General features: G+C 37.2%; 1 protein-coding gene across 1 annotated transcript in view; it reads right to left on the reverse strand.

Moving 5' to 3' along the window:
- PLCL1 (phospholipase C like 1 (inactive)) overlaps nucleotides 1-24,428 on the reverse strand; it is a 71,423-nt gene that overhangs the window by 33,702 nt on the left and 13,293 nt on the right. The window contains exons 3-4 of the mRNA XM_060016359.1: nucleotides 12,294-12,369; nucleotides 10,116-10,225 (exon numbers count right to left, since the gene is read on the reverse strand). Of these exons, the coding sequence (XP_059872342.1) occupies nucleotides 10,116-10,225; nucleotides 12,294-12,369 (186 nt within the window). The remainder of the gene's footprint in view (nucleotides 1-10,115; nucleotides 10,226-12,293; nucleotides 12,370-24,428) is intronic.

Below are 24,428 nucleotides of genomic sequence, written 5' to 3' on the forward strand. Positions count from 1 at the left end.
CATAGCTAGCTGGCTGGATAGGTGAACAGACAGACAAGTACGTGTTAAGGTAGTGACTACTTATATGGTCCACTCTGTACAATCTGTTTTTTATTACAGAGCACTTAACCTATGGAGTTTAACAGACTATAATCTATAATTCCAGAGTAGAAGAACTTCTGTGAATTATAAACTGACTTTAATTATTAGAACCTCTATACTGTTTATTGAGTATTTTCACTGCAGGATGGCCTTGAAGAACAAAAGAAAGAATAAAATATCACTCTGTTTGCAAAAATTCCCAACAGGAAAACAATATTGTTAAGATGTCAATACTACCAAAAGCAATCTATATATTCAATGCAATCCCTATCAAAATCCCCATGACGTTCTTGCAGAAATAGAAAAACCTATCCTAAAATTCACATGGAATCTCAAGAGACCCTGAATAGCCAAAACAATCCTGAAAAAGAATAACAAAGCTGGAGGACCCATATTTCATGATTTTAAAACTTACAAAGCTACAGTAATCAAAACAGTGTGGTACTGGCATAAACTCAGACACATAGACCAATGGAATAGAATAGACAACCCAGAAATAAACCATTACATAAATATGATCAAATGATTTTTGACAAGGGTTCCTAGACCATTCAATGGGGAAAGAATATTCTTTTCAACAAATGGTGCTGAGAAAACTGGATATCTACATGCAAAAGAATGAATTTGGGCCCTTACCTTACAATATATACAACAATTAACTCAAAATGGATCAAAGACTTAAATTAAGAACTAAAACTATAAAACTCTTAGAGGAAAATATAGGCCAAAATTTCATGACATTGGATTTGGTAATGATTTCTTGGAATGACACCAAAGGCACAGGCAACAAAAGAAAAAATAGACAAATAAGACTTCATGAAAAATTTTAAACTTTGTGCATTAAAAGACAGTATCATTAGAGTAAAAAGGCAAACCACAGAATGGGATAAAATATTTGCCAATCATATATCTGATAAAGGATTAATATTCAGAATACATAGAGAACTTAGAAAACTCAATAACAAAAAAACCCCAGGTAACCCAATTCAAAAACGGGCAAAGGACTTGAATAGACATTTCTCCAGAGAAGATATACAAATGGCCAATAAGCACATGAAAAGATGCTTAACATCGTTAATCACTAGGAAAATGCAAATCAAAACTACAGTGATATACCACCTTATACCCATTAGGGTGGCTACTATCAAAAAAACAGAAAATAAGTGTTGGTGAGAATTTGGAGAAATAAGAATTCTTGTGCACTGTTGGTAGGAATGTAAAATGGAACAGCTGATGTGGAAAACAGTATGGTGGTTCCTCAAAAAAAAAAAACACATAGAATTACCACATGATCGAACAATTTCACTTCTGGGTATATATCTATAAGTATTGGAATCAGGGTCTCAAAGAGATATTTGTACACCCACGTTCATAGCAGCATTATTCACAAAAGCTAAAACATGGAAGTGTCCAAGTGTCTATCAACAGATGAGTGGATAAGCAAAATATGGTATTTATATACAATGGAATATTATTCAGCCTTAAAAAGGCATTACTCAATTTATATTATGTACTTTGAGTAGTCAAAAAGCAGAGACAGATAGTAGAATGGTGGTTTCCAGGGGCTGGGGAGGAGGGGGCAACAGGGAGTTATTGTTTAATGAATACAGAGTTTCAGTTTTACAAGATGAGGAGAGTTCTAGAGATGGATGGGATGATGGCTGCACAACATTATGAATATATTTAGTACCACTGAACTTAAAAATGCTTAAGATGGTAAATTTTATGTTTTATGTATTTTACCACAATTAAAAAAAAAATCAGAAAAAAATTCCCAACAAGATGGTAGGTAGAGACCATCTTATTTGGAAAAATCAGTCAGGAAGGGAGAAGACAGCAGTAGTGGAACCAAGCAGAACCCTGCAGTCTCCCCATACCCCCACCAAGTACAAAAGCCCCTCTATGTCCTCTGCCTCTTGTTGGTAGAAAAGCTGAAGTCTCCCAGGCCTCCCAGAGTCACAAAAAAGCAGGTTTGAATAGTTAATGATTAGGACAATAGAGTCACAGACTCAGTGTCTGATGCAAATTCCTGAGTCATTTTACAGATACCGTAACAGCCACTAGCAGGCATGACATAAGCTGCTCTATCTTGAGCAGTACTGAATCTATGGCTAGCACAATTCCAAGAACTGGCCTCAAGAGAATGGGATTAACATTATTGCTCATAATAATCTATATCTTTGTGGGCATCAAAATAATTGTAGCTTACTCTGCCCATATATGTAAGCAGGCAACTAAAATTGTCAGCAAAGAGATGCTACAGACCCATGTTGACATCTTTCACTCTGAGAATACAGCACCCTATGTCAGCACAAAGAAGTTACAGAAGATGGACCTTCACCCCAATCCCATAAAAATGGGATGATGTTTGACAGCAGGGAATTAAAAGCATCTCTTTTGCCCCTTTCCTGTTTGCCCATTTCTGTTCCCTTCTAACTGTAAAAGAACCTAATTATAGGAATGAGATCACTAAGCAATTGAAACAACTCCTGACTTATACTTTCCCGAATGCACACCATGCCTTGCCTAACTTGTTGATATTTCTCATAGATAAAAAGAAGAAAGAAAAATTAAGTAGTTAAAGAATGTTTAGCCCTCTACCCCAAAGCCCCCTAAGCAATCTTGCAGGCAGATCACGCTGGCAAGATAACATTTGAAAAGTCAGCTGGACTGCACACAGTGGAGAACGATGACCCAACCTCCTCTCTCGATGATTCACTGAGATACTTCCCCCCATTTTCCCTTAAAAAACCATCATGGCAGAGCAAAATCTTCAGAGTTGGTCTCAGGACACCAGTCCACCTTCTCCCCAGACTGCTGGCTTTTCTGATTAAAGCACCTTTCCTTTCTATTGACACTTGCCTCTCGAATTACTGGTGTTTGAGCAGCGAGCAGCTAATCCTGAGTTCGGTAACAGTAGGAGGGATAATAGTGGGAGACTGTGGGAAGTAAGGATAGAAACTGAGTATAATTAGAGTTTTATAGTGTCATGGGTTTTAAAAAAAGTGGTCGGAGCAAGACATAACAGAGACGATATATAAGCAGAAAGATTTATGTTATTGATAGGTTTAGTGACAAAAGGATCAATGTCTTTAAGAATGTAATGTAGTTTAGCCACAGAAAAAGACTGAAAATAACAAACAATCATAAAATGTAAAGATGGGTAAGGATTCCAGCAGTCATACGGTCTCGTCTTATTTTTAGGTGAGAAAAATCTAGCCCCAGAGAAGATAATTTTTAAAAATTGTATTAATCAGTTGCAGATTCCTAGACTCATAGTCCAACTTTCTATAGGTCTAAACCCTTACATAATTCTAAGGTAACACAGACGGGAATTCACAGCCCAAGAATTTGTTATTTTATATGTATCACTAGGAAGTATTTTCCTTAGACTTAACGGAATTTAAAACTTTGTTTAAACACTTTGAACCTTGCTTCTCAAGATCGGTGACTTAAAGGCTCCTCAGCTTTGCCACTCAGGAGGCTCCTTTCTTAGTGAAACCTGAGGAATTTACCTATAGGGACTTCACCTCACTTCTAAATCAACTCAGGTTTGTTATTCAAAGGAAGAAGATTCCAGGACTTCTGCTCTGACAGCTTCTGCTCTGACAGGAAAGATGGAGGCCCTGAGAGGAAGAACTGAGGCTGTAGAGGCTGGGCGAAGGAAGGAATATGAACAGGAGTATGGTCTTTGCAAAGTTTTTGCTGGCAGCACGGCTCTTAAGTTTCCTCTGTTTCATCAAGATGCGGAGGCTGGCAACAGCTAGATTAAAAGCCAATAAAGAGTAGAGCTGTCCAAGAGAAACCGGGGGCTGTCTCGATGATTCACTGAGATACTTATCCCCCATGTTTCCCTGGGTTCTCAAGGTGGGTCCAGGATCTGGCCTTCTGCTTTTGTATTTTTGTTGTTATTTTGTTTTGTTTTCTTAACCTCAGTGGTATCTGTCCAGGGGCTCAGTTGCATCCAATCACTCGGCAGTGATCAGGCCCTGGGGAGCTGATTCACGCTAACCAAGCTCATAGGAGATGGACTGATTAAAAAAAAGGAAGTTAACTGACTCATTTACAAAGAGACAGCCAGGCAGATGGGACTAGTTACGTCACTTGATCAACTCATTCCATCTTCACTGGAAAAGTGTGCTTGGGAAGCCAAGTTGAGAACAGAGTTGCTTGATGAATGTAGTGTCAGAACAAGGAGAACTGATGTTCCCAAGCTACACTCTCTCAAAGTACTGTTCTGCGTTGTAGGAATACACTGTCAAGGTGGCTGGAATACTCATGTTAGCTGAACAGGACACTCACCCTCTTGGATGAAGATAATAGAGCACTTAGTATAATATTTGAGACACAGAGAGTACTCAGTTAATACAAGCCATCATTATTATGGGGCTATATATACTCTGGCAACTTAGCATAATGGGCTAACAGCATGGGCTTTGGAGTTAGACCCTTGCTCCGTCACTCAGTACCCGTATGCCAACAGGAAGGTTACTTAACCTCTCAAGTCTCAGTTCTCCTATCTGTAAGATGAGTATAATAATAGTAACTTTACAGGGTGACCCTTAAGATTACTTAATATGTTGTGTGAAAATCACTTAACTGCTCACTGTAAGCACTGAATGCCTACAAACTCTTACATAGCATTTCTTATATCTCAGATAGCACTTTACAGACATTAATTCATTTAGTCCTATGACTAAAGGTGGATATAGCTGAGGAACCTGTCACTACTAGATTATATTCACCAACATCTGCTTCCCTTCCTTGAGGAAGTATATACTTTCCCAACTCCACTGAAGTCAGATATGACCATTTGACTTACTTTGGCCAGTCAAATTTAAATAGAAGAGACATGTGACACTACTTGGCAGAAAAGTTTAAAACCAATTTGTGCTTCCCTACCTCTAGGATTATAGATGGATTAGTTGAGGTAGAGTCCCCATTAGCCTGAGCTCCTAACTGACCCTTGCTGACCCTGGTAGGCAAACAGTGTGAGCAAGAAATAAGCTATTGTTTTAAGCCACTGAGATTTTCATTTTTGTTACCACAGCACAATCTGGCATATTCTAATTGATTCAGAAGCGTAGAGACAAAAAGAAATTTTCCCAAGACCACACAGCTAGAAAGTATCTGGCTCCAGAGTCTGTACTCTTGACCACTTTATGTTTCTTAATAATTGATAGTAACATCAACACGAAGAATAGTTTATTATTAATGCATTGTTGTCAGTGAAGGTCTGTTTCTAGACTTCATAAGTAGCTGTTCTTTTCTGAAAGAGTTGGCTCAGGTAGAAACCTAGCCTTTCTCCAGCCTCTGCTATAACAACAGCCAGCAGCTGACAGAACACCATTGGAGAATTTCTCAGTGGATGACAAGGAGGACCCTGGACATGTTCCTTCTTTATATAACCTCACAGCAGCCCCCAGGGGCATAGTCACTATGGCCACCAGTAGAGCCTGGTTGGATCCCCCCAACACACACAGTATCTCAGAGAATGATTTAAAATATCTACGGTCCTTCTGCTGAGGGTGACCCCATTTTTTCTGTCACTCAGTCTTTCAGAAATGGATGCCTCTTCTCATACTTCTTTTCCCATTAGCCCATAATCTTGTTTCCCTTCTTTTCCTGCCTCTCAACAATGAGCAAAGACTTCAGATGTGTTTGCAGGCTCTATCAGAAAGCATATTACTGACATCCATGTAATTTTCCTTATGTAGCAAGATTCCCCAGAGATGTGAGGGCCTAAAATTTAGGGACTGAGCAAGAGAATCTGTCTGAATTAGAAACACAAGTACCCAAGGAGCTTTAGACTCTGCTCTTCCCAAGGAAAATGAAAATGTTGTCAAGATAAAAACAGAAGGAGCAAAGCTTAAGCAGTGATGGAAAGCCAAAAAGTTAGGTGGAAAAAGATTAGTCATATCTACTGAACATAAATCTATAAAAGAGACCCAGTTTTTTGTGGCATACAATGAAATGCATTAAATTATAAGCTGGAAATCTATCTAGGGAAAGTATAGATACACATCAATTAATAGAAGTGTCCATTGATGAAGAAATCGTCTATTCATAATTTATTTAACACATGTCATTCAACTAGTAATCAATGAAATTCATGAACAAATAAGAAGTCAGCCACTTCTTAACCCTTTTATTTATTTGTAAGCTCTAGTGATCACCTACTTCATAGCTTTTCCATTATAATAAAATGTTTATTAATTATATTTCTTCAATTTTTTTATATATCTCTATTTGACACTTCTCCAGCTTCGAGAATTGATTTTTTCATCAAACTTTTGAAAATGTTAAGATAATGGAATTTAGTTCCTTAAAATAGCCGACAGGCCAAGTTAGAAATATATATATTGGGAAACTCACTAAAATGCTACTCTCAGGTTCTTACTAGTTTCGGTTTTATAAGTGTGACCACCTTTTAATGAAATTCTTTTTGTACTTAAAGAATTAAATCATTCTGGATAGAGTCCAAAATTTTAAATGAATTCCACTTCATGATACATTACGTTTTATCAGTGATATAGTATAAATTCATATCTCTTTTCCAAGAGACCTTCAGAATTCTCGTTAGCAAAATACTTCCAAGGTTGATAATAATTTACTACAATAAACTGGCTGTGCAGGTGAAGTCGTAGTATCTCTTTCTGGAAGACGTAAAGAACAGGAAAAATTTTCATTGTAAGATTTTAATATTATGCTAATAACCAAACAAAACTCTTTTATGAAGGACAGCATGGAGAAAAGACAGATGGAAGGAACAGTTAATTCGTGAGGGTGGGATGAAATAGAGCTATCTTTGTCCAATGATTATCTGGAAAAGACACTGCAGACTGAGTCATTGAGACCTGCATCATCATATCATCCCAAATGAACACAGAAGCTATTTAAAGACTTCAATTTTATGCTCAGAAGTGAAAGAGAAAGAAAGGAAGAGGAGGAAAATGACTGTAATAGTTGGCTATTGGCATGTGACAAAAGTGTGGGGAGATGCAAAAGATCTGCTAAGCAATTCCCTACTCTGGACCCATGAATAGTGCTAATGCTGGATTATAAATCCTCATTTCTAGCTTTGAAAATTTGGACGCTGTAAGTATAATTCATGTTTGTTATATTGCAGAGCTATTCATCTTTGTCTCTGCAAATTTTTCTCCAGCTTCTCTGTCATATATTAATATCAGATCAATGTAATTTTGAATTGCAGAAAACACAAACTAAAGAATTTATTTTTTATTCTCAGCTCAATTTCCTTTAAAGTCAATGTCCCTTTCTACCGCTCCATGCTGCCCACCCACCATTTTCCTGAGGACACATTTCTCATTTTTTGTAGATCCTCCCTTACTTGTTGGAAATTGCATTGGAATTAAATATTTTAGCTACTTGAACGCACATGTTCAACAAATATTGGTCAATCATCATTCTCTTCCCCTAGATATCGAGGAGTACTTGTAAAAATTGTGTGTAAGGAAACCTTTTCAGTAAGCAATGCAGAATTTTTAGGTGAGCCTTGACATATCCTACTATTTCAGTGATTATGTCTTACCAATGTGGTTGTTACTAATTCATCCAGTTGTAAGCAATGGAAATTGCCTCTAGTAAACTTAAGAAAAAGGGCATTTTTGGGAGATTGAAAATCAATAGGAAGACTGGAGAACAAAGAAGGAACTAAGAACTTCAGATCCAAGATACAAGAAATAAAGGAAGAGCCTTAGAGAGGAGGTTCTTCTCAGAGAGGCACCACTAGAGTACACAACCTCCAAAAAAGCCTGGTCTCTTTGTGCCTCAGCTAAAAATCCAAATTCCAAGGAGGTCATTTGTTTAGCACTTGGGGAAAGAGCACATAATTAACACGTCCACTAAACGCAATGGGGGAGAGAAGGGAAATAGAAGTTTGGAGAAGTTCACTATTCTTGTTTAAGTTCCTAGTGCTCAAGCTGAAACACTAGTAGCTGGTACATGAGCTAAAATAATAGAAGATTGATTCTGTTTCAAAAGATCTGTCTGAGAATGATTTGTACAGCATTTGCTAGGCCCCATCTAGCAATCAGTTCCTGTCACTAAACCAAACACACAAACAAACCTCAGAAAACAGTGAATGGGCTTCAGTCAGAAGTTAACAAAGAAACTAACAATTATACCTCAATTTAAAAAAATTAATTAGTTGATTTTTTAATTTAAATTTAAATTAAGAAAAACCAAAAGACTTTTATCCCAATGGTCATCCTCACCCTGGCAAAAGTAATAGCATATATATACAATAACAGTATAGGTATAGATATAATGTCGAGTTTTGTGCACTGTGACTTAGATATTTTTATATGTATTATCTCATTTCATTCTTATAAAACCTGGGGTGTAGGTATTATTATCACCCTCAGAGAGACTACATAACTTGGCCAAAGCGTCACAGCTATCAGGCAGTCTGCACCCAGAGCCTGTGCCCTCACCCCTGTACTAGGCTGCCTGGAGTCAGTCACATGGATTGAGTCTTTCAGGAGGCAGGAGGACAGGGTAGTGGTTAGAACGATGGGCATGATATAGCATCTCAGTTCTGCCATCTACTAGCTGAAGGTAAGAAACGAAAACCTTCCTGAGCCTCTATTTCCTCATCTGTGAGATGGAGAGGGTCAGCATGAGTTGCTGCAATGTCACACAGTTGTCGTGAAGAGGAAAGGACGAAACATACATGAACTACTTGTCACATGTGAAGTGTTGAATAATCACACACGTGCTATTAGTCACACGTCTGTCTCCCCTAGTAGACTAGTTCTGGAGGCCCAGGCATTACTTTTTTGATATTTGTGTCTGTAGCTCCTTTCTCAGTGATCAGCACATTCATGAGCCCACATAAAAACACGCTGAACAGAAAGCGTCTGTATCAGGGCTCACACTGCCATGCTGTACTCAGGTGTTATAAAACAAGCTCCTCTTTATAGTAACACTAGAGTTCCTGCGTCTTAAGCAAATGACACCTATTTTCCCCCACCCCACCTCCTGCCCCCAGGCTGTTAACTCACGAGGTCAGGGTCTGTATCGCTTTTGTTCTTCATGGGTTCCCAGTGCATAGCAGAGAGCCCAGTACATAGTAGGAGCTTAACAACTATTTGTGGACTGAATTTTTAATAAACATTTGTGATATGTATTACAGTTCACCTAGCACTTTCACATAAACGTGTGCTCTCTATAGAGCAGGCTCTGGAGCCAACTGCCTGGGTTCAAACTCCAGCTCCACCATTTACTAGCTGAGTGACCTTGGGTAATATACATAAGTTTTCAGTGCCTTGGTATTCTCACTTTTAAAATGAGAATAATAACAGTATTGAGTTAATGAAAGTATTAAAATGTTAATTCATATAAACCTTGTAAAACAGCGCCTGGCGCATCAGTGTTCTTAAATGTCAGCAATTACTAATTTTGTTTGTAGCTGTTTTTCTCCATCACACTACTAAGAATAAGCTATTCCAACTGCCTAAATCATTTGTCCATTCATGTAACAAAATATGAAAAGTGGCATCTTTACTTTGAAGTCCTAAAATTAATTTTCAGTGGAGCAAATCATAATCTCAAAAAACTGACTTCCAAAATTTTTGCAAAAATAAATGTATTTATAGAGACTCTTCTTAAAATCAAATAATCCTAAATGGCTCCAGATATTCTGTAGTTTAAAGCTTTTCCAAGTCACTTGTGTTGGATCCTTCTCCAGCAACATTTTGTGTTATTCTTTCCACAAACCAGAACAGCCATATTGACTTGACTAGAAGTATGAGTAAACCACACACACACAAACACCAGGTAATAGAATTAGGTCGTGCTGTCTTCTGCCTCCACCACAAAACTCATTATCCTATTATGGCAAACCGTGTGTTAATCCCCGTATGCATCTCCCGTCACTTAGAGCACAAATTAATTAGGTCAAGTGTTAATTAAAAATTCAAGTCACCGTATTTAACCACTGACGCTTCTCTACACATTGGAGAGATGAGGAGAAAAATAAAGACAAAGGGGCACCTGAGTACTTCATTTACCTTCAGTACTGTAATGTTCCAAGCAAAGCTCTCAGTTGCTTTGTTGAGTTTTCTTCCTTTCAAGCCTTCTTTTGCCCCCAGATTATGAAGTTCCTCATGGAACTCCATCCCTTTAAAAAGAGAACATAAGAGAATTCTTCGTATAAATTTCAGAAAAACAGGTATTTTATTGTGAAAATATTATCAGTAAAAATATAATTTCCCATTTCTGTCCTTCTCATAATCTCTAAATCCCAAAATTGAATTCTCCTTCTCATTCTTTTCATCACCACCAAATGGCTATCCTTAAAGGGAAACTAAAAATAATCAATGCATTAGATTAAATTAGATTTTAAACAGCAAGGGGCCATAGACAAAGACATGAGAAGTTAAGAAGCAAATTCTTCCAACAGGTGGCATCCATCTTGTTTGTTCTCTGCCTGGTTTTCATATAAAATGGTGTAATGTGTGAGTGGCTACCATATGTGAAGGATGCACATATCTTACTTTGCCTTATGAACCATCCATATGGCTTGACAGTAGGCCTGGAGCCCACATAGATAACAATGGTAATTAGTAAATGTTGAGTAAAAATAAAAAGCTTTTTTAAAATAGCATTCCTGGAAACACCCAAATGTGTCAGATTTGGGAATGGCCTTAAAGTTATTTTTAGCTAAACCATTCCCCCAAGCTTGAATACTATAAAAAAACATCACCATCATCTTTCTCTCCTAAGCCTTTGTCTTAGCACCTCAGAGATGGGAATCACACTTTCTTCTGGAAAGCTCATTCCATCTTTGGAAAGCTGTGACTGATATCAAACCAGTCTCTCTCCCTGAAACTTCTACTCCTTGGTGCTAGCTAGCCTCAGAACAACAAGGTCTAATCTCTGTTCCACAGTACAGCCCTTTAAATATTTGAAGAAAGATGTTGGATAAAGTCTACTAGAGTTTTCCCTTCTCCAGATTAAACATTCTAACATGTTTCAGCTTATTATAATTTCTCTTTAAGGGTGACATCCAGGAACATCGTTCTCAAAATGGGATTGAAGTTGCCCACATGACATAGGGTTTCACCACCACCTTCCTAGTTCTAGTGACTAGGCTTGTATTAATGCAGCCTAAAACCACATTAACTTTTCTGATGCTAACATCACAAGCCCAGTACATAGTAAGAGCATGGCTGCAGAGCCCAGACCTACACTCTGGCTCTACCACTGACTAGCTACGTGAGCATGAGCGAATCCCTGAAACTCTCTGCCATTAAGTCTCCTCAATGGTGCAATGGTGATAACAAGAGTATTGACCTCATGGAACTGTGTGAAGATTAAATGAATCAACACATACAAAACTCTCAAAGTAGTGCATGGTACATAGGAGCATAATATAAGTATTTCGTATTGTTATTATTTTCATGCTTCCTGTCAACGGAAACATTTAAGCCTCCAGATCAGTAGCGAAGAGCACCATGTTCAAAGTTTGGTCTGGGTTCAAAGGTCACCTCTACCACATGTTGATATGGGATTTGGGGTAATTCGCTCAATCTCTCAGAATCTCAGATGCCTCATCTCTAGATTGGATATAATGATGACTACACTGCAGAGTTGTTATGAGGACTAAATAACATAGCATATGTGCTTAGTGTATCAGATACATATATACCAAGCAACTGTCAGTGTCATCTTCCTTATTGCACACTGATGTGTGTGTGTGTGTGGATCAGGGAGAACATGGATCCAAGAGAGATAAAAGTACTGGGGTGTGGATGAAGTGAAAGTAAATAAACAGAGCAACGTGCCATCAGAGACATGTGACCCATCCCACCCTTAAAGAAGGAACAAATCTAAACTGAGGACAAGTAAATGAGGCAAAAGCCTAGCAGGTTAACAAGATTATGGTTCAAACTGTAAAAATAAAGTGTTTCTTAAGGGGCAATGTGAAACCACAGTTTCCATATCAGTAATAAAAAGGCTTTGATCGGTTCCCAAATCACAAAAGTAAATTCAGAAACCCTCACCTCTCTAGACATCTTCAGATACCCCCTCTATATACACACAGACCACCTACCTACTATCACGTAGATCTCTTCTGTACTAAACAAAGGCTTCAGTGTAACTCAAAGTATAGTTAAACTTTAAAAGTCTGCCAAAAATCATCATTATGGTTTCTAAATGAAATGGGGGCAAGGGAGGAAGGTTACCTGCTTTCTGACACTGCACGATCTTTTCCTGGACTGTGTCTGCCATTTCTATGAGAAACCGGCTCTCTTGGATCATCTGTCACAAAATAAGTATTAAAAAGGTGGTTGTCAGAAATCCTTAAACTGGCACATTGGAAAGACAACATAAAGACCCACATGAAACTGCCAGTAATGGGGCACCCTGGCCATAACCACAAGAGATGGGAGAGGGAAGGATGATCTCTGCTCCAAGCCCCATCCACTCTAACACCAGCTAGAGTCACCTACCTTATGGTTGCTCCACTTATGTAATATGCCTGGCACACCATGGGTGCCAAATCAATAACTGTTGAATAAATGCATACACACTCTTTTTTAGTCCCAGATCACATTCATGAACACCTCTTATTTTATCCCCTCGCCCCAAAGTTACTGCAACATCAAGGCAAGTGGTACTGGAACAACAGCAATGAGATATCAGAACAGGGAATCACCTAGTGATGAGGTAAAGAACTACAGGACACATTGGTGAAGTCGGCAAATTGGATTTAAGTGGTGCAAAGATGGTGGAGTCCTGGTCCTTCGTTGAGAAGGGCTCCAGCTCCATTGGCAAGAATGAACTGTGGGTCATATTCACCAGCAATTCCACAGAGCTTGTAGGCAACAATGCTGAAATGGTGTCCCTGCCCTCCACATTTGGGTAGAAAGAAAAAAGACCAAGAAGTAATTAATATACTGAGTGAAGTAGGGAAAATAGGACAGCTGTTGGAGAGATGAAGAAAAGAGAAATCTGTATGTGAAGAAGGGGGAAGATGAGAGTAGGTAAAGAAGTTGTGATCAGAAAGACCGGACTGGGGCCCTTCTGAAGAAATGACTAAAGAAAGGCACCAATAGGCAAACACTTCCTGAACTTCCAGCCACTCTTCTACTCCTAATAAATGTTGTACCTTTTAGTCTGACTATTCCATGTTTTATCTGTCTGGCTCAATAATCTGAAGAGTTCAAGGCAGAATCCAAAGTGGACATAAAAAGTCTTGAGTAAGACATACTTCAAAATTAAATGCTGTTGTACAAGATTGTAGTTTTATACAATCACTTTCAAATATAAAGTGGTTTATGACTACAAATCTTCAAATGGAAAAGAATATTTGAATCATGAATATTTAGTGCCTAACAACTCTATAGAAGTAAAATCAAATCATTCATTCATTTAACAAACATCTACTCAGCAGGCACTATGTGTAAGCACTGTAGTAACTACAAGGGGTATGATACATGGATGAGCAAAAACAGACACATTTCTATCTCCATGGAGTTCATAGTCTAGTAGGGAAGTCTACTCAAATGATTAAATGACACATGATAATTAATTCAACCGAACTTCAATTACTGATATTTTCTACCTAAAATGATAGTTTGAAGTGACTTATTTGGAGGGCTAAAGTGACTATTAAAACCATAAAACTAGGCACCCAAGAAGGTCTAAGCTGCGTCAAACTTTTTAACTGCATTAACTCTTCCAACTCCCAAGAGGAAGTGGAATGCTTCTGAATAACAATTTCTCAAATGGTTATGTGCCTGAGTTACTGCAGCTTCCAAGTGAAGGAAACTTACAGGCAAAGAAAGATTTAATATGAAGGGAATCTGATTTAGTCTTTTCTAAGTTTAGAAAGATGCTAAGTTTAGCATCTACCCATGCAGCATCAATTGAGCTTTCATAATACTTTCAAAGTTATCAGATGTTCCAAATTAGTCAGATAGCATACAAAATGTTTTCATAAAATTCAAGCAAGGGAAACCTTCATAAAGAACAAACACATTCTGTGACTTTACCATGAGCAAAATAGCCAATATACTGCACAATTTTAGAATCATTTTATTTTTAAGGCTAAGAGAATCTTAGCTGTCAGGACCACACCCTTAGTTTTGTGAAAAAGGAAACTAAGACTTACAAGAGTTAAAATCCTTGTTCAAAAAATGGAACTAATTAGTGATCAAACTGGAATTAAAATCCCGGTTTCCTGGAATCCATTTATTTTCATGAAAAAACAGCATCCTCTGATTTTGTCTAGCCTGACCATGCCTTCACACATTAAGTCTTTTGAGCCTGAAATGTAGCTTTCCAAAGTCACCTGACCCAGCCCATCAGTAATAACATGAGGCCATGACCGTAATCAATCTATTTCAGCCAGGTTCAAATATGTCCTTTTCAAGAAAAACTCCAAAAAGGGATAGTATTGGTAATTTCCTTTGATAATATCTTGACTGACATTCATTTCTCTTGGTTTTGCACTCAGTGGAGAACATATGATATCATTATCTGATTTAAAAAAAAAGAAAAGAAACTCTATTGATTTGTGGCCAGCTTTTTTGTTTTTGCAGTATTTTACTAAATATCTCCTCAGTGTTGAGTACAAAATGTACTTCCTACATCCAAAAATGTACTTCCTACATCCAAAAATGCCACAGCCTTTTTGTGAGAACCTGAGAAGGAAGTGTCCTCTTCGCCAAAGCTAACTCTTCTACCTTGACTTCCAATCTCACCTTTCCCTCTTCCCTTCAGGAACCCATTCCTAATGACCCCTTCTTTATTCATCTACAATTTCTACCTCTCCCTTGCTTTTTCCCTTTTCCATACAACATCTCCTACCTTAAAGTAAGCAAACAAAAACAATAACAAAATACTCTATTGGCCTTCAAGTGGTTGACCTCATCAGTCTTTCCTTAAAACACTAGCCTATGCTCACTGCTTTGACTCTTGCGGAACTCCACTGAGACTCCCCAAAGTTTGGTGTCATCACAGACTACCCCCTGGCCAATTCTCAGTTCTCATTCTTGCCAGCTCAGCAGTTGACCCCACTTTATATCCCCAGATTCATCTATCCATTTTCATATCTATCCATTGATATCACCTTTTCCTTATCTTATTTTGTGATACTTATTTTTTCTAGTATTGATTAACCCACACATGTACACAACAGATCCCTGCTCAAACCCAACATTGTCTTTTTTGAAATCTAATCTTTCTTTTTGTCTCTAGTCTTTTTTCCTAGGTTCTCCATTTTTCTATAACCTTACATGTTCTTTTTTTTTAATGTTTATTTACTTGTTTATTTTCTATTAGTCATCCATTTTACACACATCAGTGAATACATGTCAATCCCAGTCTCCCAGTTCATCCCACGACCACACCCACCGCACGCCGCTTTCCCCCCTTGGTGTCCATATGTTTCTTCTGTACATCTGTGTCTCAATTTCTGCTCTGCAAACTGGTTCATCTGTACCATTTTCTAGGTTCCACATATATATGCTCATATACGATATTTGTTTTTCTCTTTCTGACTTACTGCACTCTGTATGACAGTCTCTAGATGCATCCACGTCTCTACAAATGACCCAATTTCGTTCCTTTTTATGTCTGAGTAATATTCCATTGTATATATGTACCACTTCTTCTTTATTCATTCATCTGTCGATGGGCATTTAGGTTGCTTCCATGACCTGGCTATTGTAAATGGTGCTGTAATGAACATTGGGGTGCATGTGTTTTTTGAATTATGGTTTTCTCTGGGTATATGCCCAGTAGTGGGATTGCTGGGTCATACGGTAATTTTATTGTTAGTTCTTTAAGGAAACTCCATACTGTTCTCCATAGTGGCTGTATCAATTTACATTCCCACCAAGAGCGCAAGAGGGTTCCCTTTTCTCCACACCCTCTCCAGCATTTGTTGCTTGTAGATTTTCTGATGATGCCCATTCTAACTGGTGTGAGGTGATACCTCATTATAGTTTTGATTTGCATATCTCTAATAATTAGTGATGTTGAGTGGCTTTTCATGTGCTTCTTGGCCATCTGTGTGTCTTCTTTGGAGAAATGTCTATTTAGGTCTTCTGCCCATTTTTGGATTGGGTTGTGTTTTTTTTTTAATATTGAGCTGCATGAGCTGTTTATATATTTTGGAGATTAATCTTTTGTCTGATGATTAATTTGCAAACATTTTCTCCCATTCTGAGGGTTGTCTTTTCGTTTTGTTTTTGGTTTCCTTTGCTGTGCAAAAGCTTTTAAGTTTCATGAGGTCGAATTTGTTTATATTTGTTTTTATTTCCTTTAGGAGGTGGATCAAAAAAGATCTTGCTGTGATTTATGTTAATGAGTGTTCTTCCTATGCTTTCCTCTAAGAGCTTTATAGTGCCCGGTCTTAACATTTAGGTCTCCAATCCAGTTTGAGTTTATTTTTCTGTATGGTGTTAGGGAGTGTTCTAATTTCATTCTTTTACATGTAGCTGTCCAGTTATCCTAGCACCACTCATTCAAGAGACTGTCTTTTCTCCACTGTATACCCTTGTCTCCTTTGTCGTAGATTAGTTGACCATAGGTGCGTGGGTTTATCTCTGGGCTTTCTATCCTGTTCCATGGATCTATATTTCTGTTTTTGTGCCAGTATCATATTGTCTTGATTACTGTAGCTTTGTAGTATAGTCTGAAGTCAGGGAGTCTGATTCCTCCAGCTCCGTTTTTTTCCCTCAAGACCGTTTTGGCTATTCAGGGTCTTCTGTGTCTCCATAGAAATTTTAGGATTTTTTCTTCTGCTTCTGTAAAAAATGCCATTGGTAATTTGATAGGAATTGCATTGAACCTGTAGATTGCTTTGGGTAGTAGAGTCATTTTCACAATATTGATTCTTCCAATCCAAGAACATGGTATACCTCTCCATCTGTTGGTATCATCTTTAATTTCTTTCATCAGTGTCTTATAGTTTTCTGCATACAGCTCTTTTGTCTCCCTAGGTAGGTTTATTCCTAGGTATTTTATTCTTTTTGTTGCAGTGGTAAATGGGAGGTTTTCCTTAATTTCTCTTTCAGATTTTTCATTATTAGTGTATAGGAATGCAAGACATTTCTGTGCGTTAATTTTGTATCCTGCTACTCTACCAAATTCATTTATTAGCTCTAGTAGTTTTTTGCTGGCATCTTTAGGATTCTCTATGTTTAGTAACATGTCACCTGCAAACAGTGACAGTTTTATTTCTTCTTTTCCGATTTGGATTCCTTTTATTTCTTTTTCTTCTCTGACTGCCGTGGCTAGGACTTCCAAAACTATGTTGAATAATAGTGGTGAGGGTGGACATCCTTGTTTTCTTCCTGATCTTAGAGGAAATGATTTCAGTTTTTCACCATTGAGAATGATGTTTGCTGTGGGTTTGTCGTATATGGCCTTTATTATGTTGAAGTAGGTTCCCTCTATGCCCACTTTCTAGAGAGTTTTTATCATAAATGTGTGTTGAATTTTGTCAAAAGCTTTTATTGCATCTATTGCAATAAAAAGCTTTTATTGCATCTATTGAGATTTTCTTCTTCAATTTGTTTATATGGTGTATCACATTGATTGATTTGCATATATTGAAGAATCCTTGAATCACTAGGATAAATCCCACTTGATCATGGTGTATGATCCTTTCAATGTGTTGTTGGATTCTGTTTGCTGGTATTTTGCTGAGGATTTTTGCATATATATTCATCAGTGATATTGGTCTGTAATTTTCTTTTTTTATATAGTATCTTTGTCTGGTTTTGGTATCAGGGTGATGGTGGCCTCATAGAATGAGTTTGGGAGTTTTCCTTCCTCTGCAAATTTTTGGAAGAGTTTGAGAAGGATGGGTGTTAGCTCTTCTCTAAATGTTTGATAGAATTCACCTGTGAAGCCATCTGGTGCTGGACTTTCGTTTGTTGGAAGATTTTTAATCACGGTTTCAATTTCATTACTTGTGACTGGTCTGTTCATACTTTCTGTTTCTTCCTGGTCCAGTCTTGGAAGGTTATACCTTTCTAAGAATTTGTCCATTTCTTCCAGGTTGTCTATTTTATTGGCATAGAGCTGCTTGAAGTAGTCTCTTACGATGCTATGTAATTCTGTGGTGTCTGTTGTAACTTCCCCTTTTTCATTTCTAATTTTATTGATTTGAGTCCTCTCCCTCTTTTTCTTGATGAGTCTGGCTAATGGTTTATCAATTTTGTTTATCTTCTCAAAGAACTAGCTTTTACTATTATTTATCTTTGTTATCCTTTTCTTTATTTCTATTTCATTTATTTCTGCTCTAATCTTTATGATTTCTTTCCTTTTGCTAACTTTGGGTTTTCTTTGTTCTTCTTTCTCTAGTTCCCTTAGGTGTAATGTTATATTGTTTATTTGAGACGTTTCTTGTTTCTTGAGGTAGGATTGTATTGCTATTAACATTCCTCTTAGAACAGCTTGTGCTGCATCCCATAGGTTTTGGATTGTCGTGTTTTTATTGTCATTTGTCTCTAAGTATTTTTTGACTTCCTCTTTGATTTCTTCAGTGATCTCTTGGTTATTTAGTAACGTATTGTTTAGCTTCCACGTGTTTGTGTTTTTTACATTTAATTGATTTCTAATATCATAGCGTTGTGGTCAGAAAAGATGCTTGACATGATTTCAATTTTCTTAAATTTACTGAGGCTTGATTTGTGACCCAAGATGTGATCTATCCTGGAGAATGTTCCATGCGCACTTGAGAAGAAAGTGTAATCTGCTGTTTTTGGATGAAATGTCCTATAAGTATCAATTAAATCTATGTGGTCTACTGTGTCATTTAAAGCTTGTGTTTCCTTATTAATTTTCTGTTTGGATGATCTGTCCATTGGTGTAAGTGAGGTGTTAAAGTCCCCCACTATTATTGTGTTACTGTCGATTTCCTCTTTTAGAGCTGTTAGCAGTTGCCTTATGTACTGAGGTGCTCCTATGTGGGGTGCATATATATTTATAATTGTTATATCTTCTTCTTGGATTGATCCCTTGATAATTACATAGTGTCCTTCCTTGTCTCTTGTAACATGCTTTAAAGTCTATTTTATCTGATATGAGTATTGCCACTCCAGCTTTCTTTTGATTTCCATTTGCATGGAATATCTTTTTCCATCCCCTCACTTTCAGTCTGAATGTGTCCCTAGGTCTGAAGTGGGTCTCTTGTAGACAGCATATATATAGGTCTTGTTTTTGTACCCATTCAGGAAGCCTGTGTCTTTTGGTTGGAGCATTTAATCCATTCACATTTAAGGTAATTTTTGATATATATGTTCCTATTACAATTTTCTTAATTTGGGGGGGTTTGTTTCTGTAGGTCTTTTTCTTCTCTTGTGTTTCCCACTTAGAGAAGTTCCTTTAGCATTTGTTGTAGAGATGGTTTGGTGGTGCTGAATTCTCTTAGCTTTTGCTTGTCTGTAAAGCTTTTGATTTCTCCATTAAATCTGAATGAGATCCTTGCTGGGTAGAGTAATCTTGGTTGTAGGCTCTTCCTTTTCATCACTTTAAGTATATCATGGCACTCCCTTCTGGCTTGTAGGGTTTCTGCTGAGAAATCAACTGTTAACCTTATGGAAGTTCCCTTGTATGTTATTTGTCATTTTTCCCTTGCTGCTTTCAATAATTTTTCTTTGTCTTTAATTTTTGCCAATTTGATTACTATGTGTCTCGGAGTGTTTCTCCTTGGGTTTATCCTGTATGGGACTCTCTGTGCTTCCTGGACTTGGGTGGCTATTTCCTTTCCCATGCTAGGGAAGTTTTCGACTATAATCTCTTCAAATATTTTCTCGGGTCCTTTCTCTCTTTCTTCTCCTTCTGGGACCCTTATAATGCGAATGTTGTTGCGTTTAATATTGTCCCAGAAGTCTCTTAGGCTGTCTTCATTTCTTTTCATTCTTTTTTCTTTATTCTGTTCTGCATCAGTGAATTCCACCATTCTGTCTTCCAGGTCACTTAACCGTTCTTCTGCCTCAGTTATTCTGCTGTTGATTCCTTCTAGTGTAGTTTCCATTTCAGTTATTATATTGTTCATCTCTGTTTGTTTGTTCTTTAATTCTTCTAGATCTTTGTTAAACATTTCTTGCATCTTCTCGATCTTTGCCTCCATTTTTTTTCCGAGGTCCTGGATCATTATTCATTATTCTGAATTCTTTTTCTGGAAGATTTCCTATCTCCATTTCATTTAGTTTGTTTCCTTGGGTTTTATTTTGTTCCTTCATCTAGTACATAGCCCTCTGCCTTTTCATCTTGTCTATCTTTCTGTGAATGTGGTTTTTGTTCTTCAGGCTGCAGGATTGTAGTTCTTCTTGCTTCTGCTGTCTGCCCTCTGGTGGATGAGGCTATCCACCTTACATGTTCTTAATTCCCTTTCAAATCGAGTACTGAAAACTAAACATACAGTTTTTAGTAGGATTATACCTATGGAAAATATAATACTCGAGTATCAGAAAATAAATTTTAAAACTTTCTTACTTGAGGCAAAATAAATTCATGACCAAAACACAGAACAAACACTATGATTCAAGTTATCTTCAAAATCTTTCAAGTAAATATTTGTTAACCCCATAGTGTAAGAAGTTTGTTTTTCCCATTGTCTAATAGATCACTTCATAAAGAGATAGTCAAGTGTGATTTAACCTTCAACATAGAAGAGTATCCCCGAGGATAACTTTAAAACCTTTAGTAACAAAAGTCATAACTTTAAAACACCTCATAATTAATATTCTCAGAACTTAAAATCATTGCTCATGTAAACTTTTGTCATAAGAGCATTTGATCCTCTTCTCTATGGTAACAGCTTCCATTGTATTTAAAAGAATAATTTTATTCTAATTTCTGCAGTCAACTTTCAATTCTTAGTAGTTATAGAGAAAACAAATAAGATGGATGGCTGAAATGTACCAACAATTCCAAACCACATTTAAAGCAACAACTTCAACCTTTCACCCCAGCTAAGTAATTTATCTAAGTTGTTAGGAAGGGAAAATGGTTGATTTGAGTTTCATCTCCTTCCTAGATCTCTACAGATCCTGATGGAAATGACATACAAAGTGCTAAAGCCAAGGAGAGAAGGTGAGAAGCATGTCTTCAGATAATCCCCCAGCTGGGTAGTCAGTAGACAGCCAACCAAGGCTGGATTGACTCAGTGGATAGAATCTGGCAGCAGCCTGATTTACATATCTGATGTCTCAGCCTGAGTTCCCAGTTGCCTTTGCTGTTATAGTAATACAAAGAGCTTTTCTTTGGTTCTGTCACATGAATATCTCCTAATGCATCTTATTTCCTAGCCATGGCTTTGAATCTAAAAGAATAGAGGACTTACCCAGATAAAGGTTGGCATTACTTTAAGCATTAGATGTGTCCTGAACTGGGGAGTGTAAAGTTGTCAGTTAAGATCAAAATCATTTATTTAAAACAAAAACTTTACTGAAGGGGACAGTAACGCTTTTACTCAAAGGTAGATTAAATTGTCTAACCTGTGTGAAAAAAACTGTCTTCCCAACTCAATAGGGAGTTTGACTAATTGCCTAGGATCATTGCAGAGTCAATGTAACTATTTAATGGTACTGAAAAGATGAGATTTCATCAAATCATGACTCAGAAACCTTCCATAGATGCCAATTTTATCCTGAATTACATCTAAGTTCTTAAAACCACAGAACTTTATATTTAGAAGTAACCTTAACAACCATCTGTCATGGACAACCCCATTTTACAAATGAAAAAACTCAGGCCCAATTGACTTACCTTAAGCCACATGGCCAGTTAGTGGAAAAGTTTAGACTAGAACTCAGGCATTCTTGAGGTGCAGACATTATAAACTGTTCTGTGCTGTTAATATTATATTAGAGTGTAGAATTCCTATTGCAAGTGCAGGTTGGTGATAACATTTTATAAATTAGAATTGACCAAGTAGAGCAACATGAAACATTTTTGCCATGACTGCTTCCCCCTCCAAGTCTAACTTGCAACACACATGAACCAGTATAGATATTCTTCCTATGAAACCTAGTAAGCAATATACTTACTTGTGCCCACTGTTTTTTCAGGAAGGAGTTATCAAATTTGGAAAGGCAATCATTTAAGAATATGTGAGTCAAGAAAAAGTCAATCTGCTCTAGACCTATTAAGAAGACTGAAATAATTAATCTGTCTCTATCTTCCTTCTAATCAAAATGCTGGGTTTTAGTTTTTAGTTCTATAGTGGCTCATCTTTTCAAATTGTTTAAAATAAGACTTGAATTTTATTAAACTTGGTACATTTTAATATCTGATTGTTGTTACAAATACATTTGCTAAGTAGAATGAAGATAATTTCCTTTATTTTTTAATTTACTTAAACATTTTAAATCAGATGGTTAAAAAGCACTCTGATAGATGGGCATCTTTTGGTTTTAAGCAAAGCCAATCCTATAAGACTGCTAATTTTTGGTGAAACAGGAACACATATAAGGTTAGAACATTTGCAAGCTTACTGGAAATCCACTGCCTTTGGTGTATGTGATGAAGTAAGTATTCTCTGTCCTGGAACCAGCTCTGAATCACTTTTCCTAGCCTGATTTATAATAGAGCAGGACAGGGAAACTCACACAGAGCAGGCCAAAGGACCTCTGTCTCCACGTCAGTAATAGGATCTACTGCATGAGAAGCTTTCTGCATAAAAGGATCATTTTATCTTTTCTTTTCTCCAGTTGTTCTGTTTCCAAAATATAGTTGTCAGCTATATCTTGAGTAATCATTAGAAATGTTTGTTTTTATCCCACTATGATTAAAATTTAGTTCATTCATAAAATTACCAGGTGACTAAACTTCATGAACTTTCTCCAGAATTTTCAGGCCAATTTGACGATCTCACACTGCCTTAAATTAAAACTGTTTCAAGAACTTGAATATTCAGGAATGCAAAGCAAACTTTGAGGATGCGTGCACAATATTCCACAAAGGAGCCCCCCTGAGATACTTACTTATTGATGCATCTGTGATATTCTGTGTCCTTGGGACCCTGGTACCAAGTGGAAATGCTGCCAACTCTCAAGATGCTGACATTTCCCCCAATATACAGAAAATGTATCACAAGACATTGTCACACCCAAGAGTAAAAGAAATTTCAATGCACTAAATGCACAACATCTTGTTTTTAAATAACCAGCTCTGGTTGAGCACATGCCAGTGGGCTCTTCTTTTTTTTCCGGGTTCCATGACTACACAACCCAACGTACTCTTTAAAATGCAAACTAATATAAAGTTTCACACAAACTTCATAAGGAGAGAGAATGATGGAGAGAGAGTGCCTTTGACTTAATTTCAATCTAAACTTATTTCAATAAGTAAAACTACATTGGGGGACTGTTGACATTTTTTTCCCATCCTGAGAGAAGAGACTGTATTTAATCCGACCATTATGTTTGGCTTAATTGTGATACCGGCCAGTGTATTGATTCCATTGCAAGAGTGATAAAAGATACTGATTGGCTCTTTTTGCTAGATTCCTAGTCATGCTAACATAATCAACTGTTCTCCAAATCACACAACAGAGGAAAAGATTAAATAACCCTGGACTCATGTTATCTAGGTTGCTTTGATTTTATGTTCAGAAAATCTGTCGCTCATATCATAGCAAAGTTTTAACTTTTATGTTAATGTTAAATAATTCAGCACAGCAGTCACCTTCAGAGAATGCTTTGGGTTTATTTTTTACAGTTGCAATCCCCTGTAACTATTCCACCTCTGACTGCTATGTTTGAAACACTAACTACCCAAAAGTATTCACATTAATTTTAAAACACTTAAGAGGACCAAAATATGTTAGGCAATACTTCTTGACTCTGCATGAAAAATTAGACAGGTGAGAACAACAGAACAATAAAAATTCAAGTATCTAAAGAAAAAATGTACAAAGTTTAGACAATATTTTTCTTTCAAAACTATTTGCAAATAAAATTCTGCTGAGCACTGGGTGAGACAGGGTGAAAGTCGGGGAGGGGGTATAGTATATTACAAGTCACTGTGAAAAGTCCACCATAAGGACTCAAGGTCCTTAGGCTCCAGCTCAGGACATAAAACATCATCTGGTTCACTGTCTGAACACTGTGTGACTCTGTCCTTCCCCTTTTTAAGTGTAAATCTCGCCTTCCTATCAGCATTTCCCATTCCTCAAGGACAAAAATTTTTCTTCATACCATTTCTTTCCTCCAGCAACTTGCAGAGTAGTGACGTGTGTGCAAAATGTGTTTGTTGAATTGACTAATCGAAAGCCTAAAGACATATACAAAATGATACATCAAAAGAGAAAGTGTTGTGTTACAAGCAGCAAATACGCATGCTCCCAACTCATT

This window comes from Delphinus delphis, chromosome 7 (assembly GCF_949987515.2).
Source record: "Delphinus delphis chromosome 7, mDelDel1.2, whole genome shotgun sequence".
NCBI classification, from domain to species: domain Eukaryota; kingdom Metazoa; phylum Chordata; class Mammalia; order Artiodactyla; family Delphinidae; genus Delphinus; species Delphinus delphis.